Genomic DNA, 11,937 nt, shown 5'->3' with positions numbered 1-11,937 from the left:
CAGACTGGGCTATTTGGAGTAAAAATAAAGTGTATTTGGGAGTGTTTGTGTGTGCACACCTTTGAGTCGGTCTTGACTCCCAGTGATTGCATAGAAACATTTCCTTAGCTATATTTCTGGAGGTGGTTTGACTTTGTTTTTTTCCCTCAGGCTGAGAGAATGGCTGATCAAAATTCACCTAGCCGACTTTCATGCCTAGGGCAAGGAAGAACTCAGGCCTCCCCACGCCTGGTCCAGCCCCTCAACCATTGGAATATACTGGCTATTCACAGCTAATACACAGACTCGTAATTATCAGAAAAAATGTTTACATTCTAGGTAGGCAGTTTCAATCCCAAACAGCCACTCTCCATAGGTCCCAAAGTGCAGAACGCCCCCCACTTTTTCCTGCAGGCAAGTTGATCAGCCATCTGTTGAGTGGTGGGCAAAGCTTTTAGTCCAGCAGCTGTTCCAAAATGATTTTCCCTTTTGTTTAATTTTGGTACTTTCAACTGCTCCTGGTCGAATATTGTCATCTTTATTTTGCTTCTGCTTTCAAGTGCACAGACATACTAATACACACAACTTTTCACATTCAAGTGCATCGATTTTAGCCTCTCTCTACTTTCCAAAGGCTCATTCGGTAGACTGAAATAGCCTAAAGCCATAAAAAAAAAGGCTGGTGCCCTATCGTGTGTGCGGTTGCAAATGGTTTATGATACTTTTCACACCTGTCTTTTAAGCAATTCAAGCTGGGCATATTTGGCCCTATCACCCTTTTCGCATGACATTGATGGACTGAGAAATCTCTGGGGGGTGGGGGGGGGTTGAACTCAGGTTACCAAGTGGTAGCCAAGCACTACACCATGTTGTGAAGATCATACATGTTCCTCTCTAGCTTCAGATATTTGAACACAAACTTCAGTCTAGCTCTCTAGCTACCATGCCACCTGTAAAGCAGTGTTTCTCAACCTTGGTGGCTTTAAGATGTGTGGACTTCAACTCCCAGAATTCCCCAGCCAGTCCACACATTTTGAAGCCACCAAGGTTGAGAAACACTGCTGTAAAGTAACAGTAATAATGGGAGTGATAGTAGTAATAATTCAGAACATTTGTATACACAAGTACTATTAAATATTCAAAGCACTTCATGTACAGCGTTATCCTAATCCTTACAGCATCTTCAGGGTAGAAAATCAATGTATCATCAAGATGGGGCAGACGGAGGCTAAGACGAAAATGGCTTGTCAAAAGCTACCTAATGATTAGTTTGCACAACACACTAGAGTAGTTCAAGGGGTGATCATCGGGTTATGAACCAGGCGATCCCATTAAGTTAAAACATGATTGATTTCTTTGGGCATGCTGTGGCACGTAAGCAATCCGGCTTCAGCCTGTTGTGTTAATCCGGCCGTTATGTCATGGAAGCGGCGGATCTCCGAATTGGGGACTTTCAGTTCTACAGCGCAGTCGCCTACCAACCGAAAAGCCGCTCCAATCAATGGAGCTCTCTCCACGGAGAAGCCACGCACGCAACGCGCTCCTTTTATTCACCGATCCAAGCTGCCCGCATTCACACCGTGCAAACGCGGCCTAGGGGGGCACGAGTTACACAAATGCACGCGCATACACATGCACACACGCACCCAATATAGACCTAGGCAACCCGCCCCCTTCGCTCTCATGTCTTTTCCAAGAGCGGGAGATTTAGGCGGAAAGAACGAATTGGGGCGGGGGGGCTAGAGAGGGCAGCTTGCAATTGGCCGCTTCCGCGACCTTTTTCACGCCCGCCCCCCCGCGCCTAGAGGGTTAAAAGGGAAGGTGCGCGGCTTCGGGCGAGTGGGGGATCTCCCTCTAAAGGCCCGATCACCTTACCCAACCCGTCTTCCACTGCAGAGATAGGCGGAGGCGGGAACCAACTCGCATTCCCCTCCTTCTTACCAACAGTCCTCACACTTCCAGGAATCACCCAGAGGAAAAAAAAAAAAGCAGCAGCAGCAAAAGGGGAGGGGGATGGGAGGGAGCGTGTTGGGGTTTATACAGCCACTTCCTGCCAATCAGAGCCCTGCCAGCTACCCCTCAGCGGCCAATGAAAGTTGCGACCATTCATAAAAATAAATACTCGGCCACGCTCCCCCCGCCCCAGCCACACACAGGCTCGAGGCAACCAGCCTCTCTCCGCGAAATGTACTTAGGAGCTTTTTTAAACACACACACACACACACACACACTATCCAATTCGAGCAGCCGAACTATTCTTGCAAACTCTTCTGCACTTTCCCCCTCCCCCCTTAAGGTTCCCCCCCCATGCCGACACACTGAGATTGTATTCGAAGTCGCCGGACTCCCCGCCCCCCCTCGCCTTCTCCGATTCCTCCGCTAACGGGAAAGGCGCTTCTCGCTTCAGAAACGCGCACGTACATTCACACGCATTTCCAGGAAGCCACAGAGGGGCCGCGATTCTTTGGCCAAAGGAAATAGATTGGCGCTGTTCTTCCATACTCCTCCTCCTCCACTTCACTCCCCCCACCCCACCCCGTAAACTTCCACCTCTTTCTGCTCTTCCTGCGTCCTGATCCGGGAGCGAAAAATTCACCCGTCCGAGCTCCCTCCGAGACTATCCCGGTGCGCGGTGCGCCTTCCCCGACCTCCATCCTGCTGCCGCCGCCGCCGCCGCCGCTTGAAAGATGGGGAAAAGGGGCGTTCGCGCCGGGCTCGGTTCCCGTAGCCCAGCCTGCAAAGCGGAGTCCGTGTTTTAAATCGATTTGCTTGCCCCCTTCTCCCGCGCTCTCCCTCTTCTCGGAGAAAGACAGGCACTTCTTTGCTTTCCTCGCCATCCAAGGTAAGTTTAGAAGCGGCGACGGCGAAACTCCGCGGGCTTTTCGAGCCAGTGCGAGGGACATTGTTTTCCAAGCCGGGGGAGGAGGGTGCGAAAGTTGGCAAGAAAAACCCGTCCCGGGCACCCTTAAGCAAGAGACGGTGCCTGGACACTTTGGGCCGCTCGCGGAGTATGGGAACTCTTTCGACGCTAGCTTATTTGTGGGTAGATCAGGGCGGGAAGCCCCACTCTGGTTTTGGCGCTTACTTTTTAGAGGGGGGGGGGGAGAATGGAAGACCATCTTTAGGCTGCATGATAATAATAATAATAATAATAATAATAATTCAAAAATCAGATACTGTATGAATTAGGCATCTGGCAAAATTCAGATTAACATTTTCGAATGCCCAAAATATCAAGCTCCGCCGAAGCTTAAGCTGTTTTCTAAGATTTCGAGGGTCACAATGCAAGCAACCAACTTTTCATATACCCTACTGTACTTGACATCCTCTCAACTTTTAAACCCAACAGCATGCATACCTAGCAATACTGGGATGTGTGTGTTTTGTGTATGTGTGTGTGTGTGAGAGAGAGAGAGAGAGAGAGAAATAAAAACCAGTGGGATTTTACAGAAAGAGGTGGAAGTTTACGGGGTGGGGTGGGGTGGGGGGAGTGAAGTGGAGGAGGAGTATGGAAGAACAGCGCCAATCTATTTCCTTTGGCCCAAGAATCGCGGCCCCTCTGTGGCTTCCTGGAAATGCCTGTGAATGTACATTTTACATTTCATGCAAATGTATTTTCTTCCAACACTAGATGAAAACTGTAATAAAGCTTTGTTTACCAGCCATGATTTCCCCATTTCTATGAACACGTAAATATATATTTTCATTACTCTATAACATATTCACTAGCAGCCTCCTCTTCCTTCGTGCCATTTCATGCTATTTCCCATCTGCGGTTATGAGAAAAGAATAGAAACCAACAGTAAAAATCATGAATTTGGTGGAACATCATTTGGCAGGGAGAAGTACTCAGTTTCTGTCCCAGGCAGCTGCAGGCTAAGTGAGAAAAATGGTCGAGAAAGCTGCTTTATTTATTTATTTATCTATAATATCAGAGAAGCACAATCTGAAGTGGAGGGTCACTTGTGCCTGCCTCAACCTTTCCCCAAATTATTATTTAACTGTCATTTTACATGTGCCTAAAAGGAGAAAATATTTCCTATGGAACTGGAGAATTAATCGTATCAACTCTATTTAAATAGAAAGGAAATGAAAGCAAATTCAGCTGGGTATGCTATTCTGTTTTTTGGAATATGTGCTCAAAGAGCACGTATGGCCCTTGGCCCAGAAAAAGTGTGCAATTTTTGTTTAGAGCCACAGTCCAGTCCAAGCTAGTACAGCAGGGTTTAAAATAATTAAGTGGAAACATAAAAGCATGACTCCTACTGTAGTCTCATTCTGCTGAAACGTAAGTGGGTTAAGAATTCTTTCTCAGTGGATGATGTTCTACTTTTCTTTGGGGGGCATTAAACCCTCTGTAACGACAAAACTGTTCCTCCCCCCATCATATAGAGACATACATCTAAATCAGGATGCTTTAAGGACACTAATAAATTTGTTGATTTGGTAGACTGAGCCGAGAAGATGGTTCTGTAGTTGTGTTGCTTTTTCTGCTTTCCCCAATGTGGTGCCCAATCAACTCCTGTAACCCTCCTCCATCACTCAGTCTCCTAACAGGTCCATGAATTGTGGCTTTGACCTCATCCCTGAGAATCAGCATTATAAAAGAAAGTGTGGGATGACCTAGAGTAAAGTTACTTGGAAGAGCTCAGGTGCCAGAAAGGTTCACAGAGGGATGTAGGGTTTGGGGAAGATGCTTAGCTACACAAAACTCATCTTGATTCAACAACAAGGAGGTATCTACTGTAGCTTCTCTGACTTAAGAATTACCCAGTTGCACCTAATGTAGAAATGAGGTGGATCTAAAGGTGATTGGGTGGGTGTTTAGCATGGATTCATACAAAAAGGGGACAAGACTACTCTGTTCAAGAGGAGTTAGTGATTCTATCTCAAACGGTGGAAATTTCCTCTTAACATCCAAAATGTAAGATAAAGTAGGATATATCTCCTGGAATTATTGGCAGGTAAGAACAGCGACTCATTTAGAGACATAAGAACAGTGTTTCTCAACCTTGGCAACTTTACGAGGTGTGGACTTCAATTCTCAGAATTCCCCAGCCAGCTTGCTTCAGTTGGGAGTTGAAGTCCACATCTTAAAGTTGCCAAGGTTGAGAACCGCTGCGAAAGAGTCTCTGTTTAGGGTGGGGTGCTCCAGGCTACAGGGACTGTCAGTAATTGCTTGTACATCAGTTCAAGCTATTGATTTATCTATCCCGTTAATGTCAGCTCTGGCTTCCTACTACTTGCTACTCAGTCCATTTCTAAATGGAGATGATAGGGACTGAAGCAGGACCACCTGTCTTTTATGTACTCAGCCCCCTTATTCTCTGTTGCACAACTGAACCATGCTGGAGGTACTTGACTTCTGTCCAGGATTTGTTCATCTGAGCAGAGGAAGGGTAATTGAGAGAATTTTGGAGCTGGGAGAGACAGTTGAGATGGATTGGAGTGGGTGGAGACTAGCAGAGAATCCATATCCCATGTGTTGTATCGACTGGACTGAGCTCCATTCTCTTTGCTCCTGCTGGAAGCTAAGCAGTTTCCTTCTAGGATGCAGATTGGGAATGACCTAAAGCTGACAAGTTTGAGTTCAGATGCTACTGCCCTTAAAACATGCCACATTTTCCTGTGAAGGCTACTTCAGGGGATGTTTTTGTTTTTTTAACCAAAAAAATAATTAAAAAAAAACCACATGGAAAGTATTTGCACAAAAGCTGTAACTCCCTTGGATTTTTCCGGAGGAATCTGTGAACAAGATATTAGAATCTTACTGCTCTGAGATTGTGAATTTTGAACTGTGCTAAATTCACTCTCTGCCCGGTAAAGTATTATTCACAGATTACTTAAAAATAGTTTTATGTTAAGTGCTTTACAGTTTTCAGTAACATCCTCTGCTCATTTTTTGGTGTAGTGGTTAAAACAGTGCTTCTCAACCTTGGCAACTTTAAGATGTGTGGACTTCAACTCCCAGAATTCCCCAGCCAGCATATGCTGGCTGGGGAATTCTGGAAGTTGAAGTCCACACATCTTGCTGTTGCCAAGGTTGAGAAACACTGGGTTAGAAATCGGAAGGCCGTGAGTTCTAGTCCTGCCTTAGGCACAAAGCCACCTGAAGAACTTTGGGGCACCTAGTCTCAGCCTAGGAAAGAAGCAATAGGAAAGACTTCGAAGAAATGTGGCCAAGAAAACTACAGGGTTTTGCCTAGGCAATTGCCAGGAATCTTGAAGGCACCTAAAAAGCAAAATCTCCCCATGCTTCCTCTGTACATAACTTTCTTCCTTAGTGGTCTTGCCTACAACATTTCATGGTTCTCTGGAGGCAACTAATGTATGCTGGAATTGATGTGGGCACCTCCCATGCGCATTGCAATGAAATTTTCTAGAACAATTATTTAGGGTAAATCTTTATGGCAGAGATTTTACAAGGCAGCCACAGGGAATTGTTTCCCACATGAAAAGGACTGTGTCCTCAAAACACCAATGTTAGGAGAAGAGACTCTAGATTTTTTTTTATAATATAATGCTATTAAAAGTTTTTAAAACAAGAGTAAAAATTAATGCAAACTAAAATAGAGTAAGAAGAAAAAAAGACAAAGGGAAGAAATAAAAGAGAAAGCTATAAGTGCAAAAAGAAAAAAAAAGGTAGAAGAAACATAGAAAAGAAAGAAAAAAGATATAAAGAAGTGGCTTCCGATCTTCTTCAAAGCCGTTGTAAGTACAACCGTAGATTTACCTTTTTCTAAAGTTGAAGAGACTCTAGATTTCTAAATGCAGGGAAAAATTGATGAAGTTGATGATTATGAGCTGTCAAATATGCCATCTTCAACCTACTGCTTTCTAGTGGTATAGTCCTCCAAAGATTTCCCCCCTTTATTCTTATGAATCTGAGATTAGTTTAAGAGCTGAAGTTGACCATACTCCTTTCTTTGTTGGTATCTTTGTTTGTAGGCAAATAGACAAAGAATTTTAATCTATCATACATTCTTCTTGCCAAAGATTTACTAAGGAAAATATGATAGCAACGGGATAAGCCTAATCCTTGTTTACTTGACTAGTTACGTGAGAATGTCTGGAGCGTGGTGCAGATAAAGCCTTCTATCCGGGTATGGAAGAAAGACTCAGGAGGAATAATTTAGGGTGGTATACTATTTATTATTAATTATAATCAATAATTTATTAATTATAGACTATTCCAGGATAAATAAAGAGCACTGATGATGTTGTTGGGTGAGGTAATGAAATGTCTACAAGGAGAATGCCAAGCTCAGTGATCACCCAGTAGCCCAACCCCGATTTATTAGATTCTCCATTATTGCAATGACTTTTATCAATATGTTTAGAGGAAATAAGTTCAATAACACACAACATGACAATATATTGCCCAAGGCCAGACATTTTCTCTAAGTCAAGCGCAGTTCCTGTTGATTTCATGGCCGTGGCCATTCAGTTTTCTTGGCAACGCTTAGTGGTGATTTTAGCCAGTTTCTTGGTGTTTTCACTTCCTGGTCTAGCTTTCAGCCACGATATTCCCTGGAAGACTGTCATCAAAATCCTGATCTCGACTGACCCTGCTTAGCTTTGAAGCCCAAATAAGGTTAGCCAGTTAGCTGCTACCCACTGAGACTCCCATGACCTTCAATAGGCAGCTTTTTAGAGGGTCTGGATGAAGACTTAGAGTAGGCTTCCTCAATCTGGTGGCCTCCACATTCATTGTACTACACCTCCCATTTTTCCCAGCTGGCCTGTAATGATGAGAAGTAACTCAATGCATCTGGAGGCCACCAGGTTGGGAATGCCAAGCGACTGAGTACTTACTTACAAATCAATAAGGGCAACAATTTGAAAGCAAGGTGACTTCAGTTAAACATACAATGTGTATTTTTTGCTCCCTGAAGATATTTGGCAGGAACTTCTATTGACTCTCCCTCAAAACTGCATTTCATTGTAGGTGACCACAGCTAGTAACCTCGGCTGATCTTGAAAAAAGTTAAGCAGGATTGAACCTGGTTAGTACTCGGATGGAAGACTGCTAGGAAACCAAGGGCTGGCTATAGGCTAGATGGGGAATTTGAGAAAACATTCCATCCTAGATGAAACTCATGGCAAACCATTTTGGTATTGTCAAGAAAGCAATGTGGATGTGTTGGCTAGGCAGTCATTAGACATGGAAGTCAACTGGAAAGGTCTTTGCCTTTGTTCCTGAAGCTGCATGCTAGTTATCTTTGCCATTCTTTGACTGGCTCCCTCCCCCAGTTCTGCCTTTCAGTGGTTGCTGAGTTAGACTTTTTCTCTTCAAGGACCAGTTAGCTCTTTCAACAAGCCCTCAGATTATGAAACAGAATCTTGCTTTCTCTGGCCTGAACATGTTCTGAGTTACGTAATGGTTTCAAAGCCATCTTGTATCTGAGATCGACGGTGAGATTAAACACTTTTTCAAGTTAAGTTTATCAGACAAGGAAGCTGTCATGGTTCGTTTCTTAGCAAGAGAAGCATCCAGCCTTGGTAGCAGAAAGAAGGAAAGGAGAAGCAAACGTTAGCAGTATTTCACACTGCAAGTGGAAGAGGCCACTTCTGAGAGTCTTCTTAAAAACTGCCATCAAATGAAAAACTAGCAACTCAAACCAGACGTTAGAATAACATTCACTTCCATGCTTTGCTTTCTGCTTCAGAGAAATGTTATTCTGGAAAATTTCAAACAGGATCCTCCGACTTCCATGCCTGATCTTCTGGTTAGAGAGATTGTCCACAAACGCTTTCTCTTGAATTGCTCCCTACAAGTAACCAGTTTTGGGGAAAAGGGAATTCCAGAACTAAAACAAAGCTGCAAGGCTGCATCAAGAATTCTTATATTTTCTTATATGATCTGTGGGGGGAACGATACTTAGCCACACTCACCCACCCCTCTGTTCTTCATAGCTTCCCTGAAGTACCATTCCAAAGGGAACCTATTGCTCCTCCAGTTTATCAATCAATTTAAGCCGCTAACAGTTTGGCTCATCTCTTCTATGGATTTTGCAGGGCTGTCTGGCTCTGTTGCAGGAATGAATCTGCATCTTGAGAAGGACAGCGTTGAGATATGACTGTAGGGGCAACAGTATAAAAATACATGGAATTAGCAAATCAAACCAGTCCTAGTCCTTATAGTCATAAAAGGTTAATGCCAAAGGCTCAACTGGCAGAAGCAGCTGGCATACAGGCCTTAAGCACCAAGATCAAGAATTTCTTATCCATCATGCTCCTCCTGGGAACCTTGGTCATGTATTTTACCTTCTATTTTTACTGGAAACACTGTAAATAATTTGTGGCAAAGAATATGGGAGAACATGGGCAATTCAGCTTTGTGCTGCTTCGTCTCATATTTACACTGAAAGGACATTTCAAAAATGACTAAGGAATCTATCTCTTGACTCTACTCTTTACCATCAGAAGTGGAAATTTATTTCTACCTACTTACAGTAATTCTTTTTCCTGAACACCAGGCTCAATAGAACCAGAATTCCTCATAAAATGTCGAACTCCATATTTTGGGACTATAACTCTTTAATCCCAGTCTTAAATTGGACAACTCAGTTCAGGCTCTTTGCAAAAAATAAAGTGCCTTGTAGTGTGACATGCGTAGGCAAGCTCCATGCAATGAAGTATCAATAAAGTGTTAAGAATGTGTGGAACTTGGCTACTTTAGGCAGTCCTGGCTATTTTCCCAATACATTTTGCTAAACCTGCTGAGCTGGATAAGGCTTATTAAGATTTTTTAAGTACACCTTGTCAGAAATACATGAACTGAGAAAGAAATACCGTGGGTGATCTAATCTCCATTTGAGAGTCAGTTTGGTGTAACAGTTAAAGACGCCAGGCTAGAAACCGGAGAACACCAGTTCTAGTCCCGCCTGAGGCACAAAGCCAGCTGGAGACCTTGGGCCAGTCCTCCTCTCTCAGCCCTAGGAAGGAGGCAGTGGCAAACCACTTTCAAAAATGCTAGCAAGAAAATTGCTGGTTCGTGTTCAGGCAGTGGCCTGGAGTCAACCCCCCCGCAACCCCCACAACCATTTGATGTAAATATTGAAGCTTAAGTGGCTTTCTAAGCTCAGCCAATGAAGCATTTGAGATCAAGAGAAAAGCCTTAAGTTTGAAATGTAAAAAAGAGTGGGTCAAGGGTGGGCCACCTTTAGCTTCCAAGCTGCATCCAGCTCTACACTGAGGTGCAGCCGTAGAATACCTCCAACTTCTAATCCCAAAAATGTTTCACTTTTTGTTCATTGCATTTATATCATTATCTTTAATTAGGAGCTTAAAGTAAGGTAAGCAGTACTCTCCTCTACCTTATCTTCATAAAAAGACTCTGTGGAGTAGGTTTGACGAGACATTGCTGGCCCAAGCTCAGCTAGTGGAGTTCCATGGCGGAGTTTGAGCTGGGACCTCCATTTCCTTGGTCCTTGTCCACTACACCACACTACTTCTCTCCGAAAGGGGAAAAATATCAAATGCATGAAGTGGACTCACTGCACTTTCTCCCTATCTTGGCCCGTTTTTTCACTGTACGCCCTCTTTCTGCCTACTATTCAAATACCAAATGTCTACCTCCAGCCAAAACCAGGTGAGCACTCTTGATACAAGTGTTCATGTGCTTCTCGTGAATTGACTTTACCTTCCTTTTCAGATGCAGCTCCGGTAAATGATCAAGCTGTCCTCTAGTCAATTGGTGGCGCGATGGTCCCCCTGTGCTGCTGCTGCCCGCCGGCATCTGCACCAGTCGTGGTGGCCATGACAGGCCCTGCTGTCCCTTCCTACCATTTCAAGAGTTTCTGTGGAGAGTTTGAGCGGGTGGAAAGTGCATTGGAACGACTGGAGGCCAGTGGCTTCTACTGGGGCAGCCTGTCAGGGGCTGAAGCCAAGCGACTCTTGACTTCCCAGCCTCCTGGTGTCTTCCTGGTGAGAGATTCCTCCGACCACCATCACCTCTTCACCTTGAGTGTCCGCACCAGGACAGGCATCACCAACTTACGTATTCAGCAGCAGGACTCAGCTTTCCACCTGGAGGCCTTGCCAGGGGCTGGCCATCCCCCAGCCTTCAGTTGTGTGGTCCAGTTAGTTGAATATTATCTCTGCCTTGGGGCTGTAGAAGGGGGTCCCTGCTACTTGGAGAGCGAGGGTCAGCCCCCAGTGCCTTTGGCCCTCTCACAGCCACTCCGCTGCAAGGTGCCCACCTTGCAGGAGCTGTGTCAGCGGGCTGTGCGAGCCAGCGTGCGGGGCAGAGGTGACACCAGGGCTCAGCTGCAGGGGCTGCCAGTCCCTCGGGCATTATTGAACTCAATCTGCAGCTAAAAGGAAGAACTGGGGCACCAGTTTCAAGACCTTATAATGAGTGCAGAGTTGGGGCCTTCCTTGTTAGAACTGATGGAACAGAGCTGGTTGTAGATAGTGTTTTGCTGATGCCCCACTATTTTCTTGGAATAAACCATCTGACAAATAAGCCAACTATTTTATTGCGGAGCTATTTAATTAGCCTCCCCAAAGCTGCTGAAAATCACCTGAAACAAGGATAGGGGAGAGTAGTTTAGTGAAGGATCTGGGGATGGGTATCCTATATGACTATCCCTACCCTTCCACATTTTCAAGCTAACCACTTCCCACGTCTCAAAAGCTTGTGTGCAGGTAGAAATACAGCAGAATTCCATCTACAGGCAGAGCTGCCCTAGCATCTTCCAATTCTATTTTCATCTTCATCTTCAGCTGAAAGTTGTTGAAAGGTACACAGGTTTGTGTGAAATGGTTCCATGACAAATGAAGGATCTCTGCTACCTGCACAAGGAGCATCTATGAGGTCTACAGCAACACTGCCCAGTAGTAACATCATCAATTACTGTACATCTCAAAAGTATTTCAACTTTTAAAAATGCTAGGGTTCGTATTTAGTTGCAACTATCGTGCATCCTTCTCTATAAACTCTCAGGTGGACAA

The 11,937-nt window shown here is 44.6% G+C and overlaps 1 protein-coding gene across 1 annotated transcript; it reads left to right on the top strand.

Moving 5' to 3' along the window:
• Positions 1-2,357: 2,357 nt before the first annotated feature.
• LOC134495637 (suppressor of cytokine signaling 3-like) lies at positions 2,358-11,455 on the top strand. The gene is made up of 2 exons (XM_063301203.1): positions 2,358-2,821; positions 10,637-11,455. Exon 2 carries the CDS (start codon positions 10,687-10,689, stop codon positions 11,299-11,301), a length of 615 nt encoding a protein of 204 aa, XP_063157273.1. The 5' UTR covers positions 2,358-2,821; positions 10,637-10,686; the 3' UTR covers positions 11,302-11,455.
• Positions 11,456-11,937: the final 482 nt, after the last annotated feature.

The sequence above is a fragment of the Candoia aspera genome, chromosome 4, assembly GCF_035149785.1.
Source record: "Candoia aspera isolate rCanAsp1 chromosome 4, rCanAsp1.hap2, whole genome shotgun sequence".
NCBI lineage: Eukaryota > Metazoa > Chordata > Lepidosauria > Squamata > Boidae > Candoia > Candoia aspera.
This window is presented reverse-complemented; position numbering and strand designations above follow the sequence as displayed.

Excerpts from the sequence above, each read along its gene's own strand:
- LOC134495637 (XM_063301203.1), top strand. The coding sequence starts at position 10,687 with ATGGTCCCCCTGTGCTGCTGCTGCCCGCCGGCATCTGCACCAGTCGTG.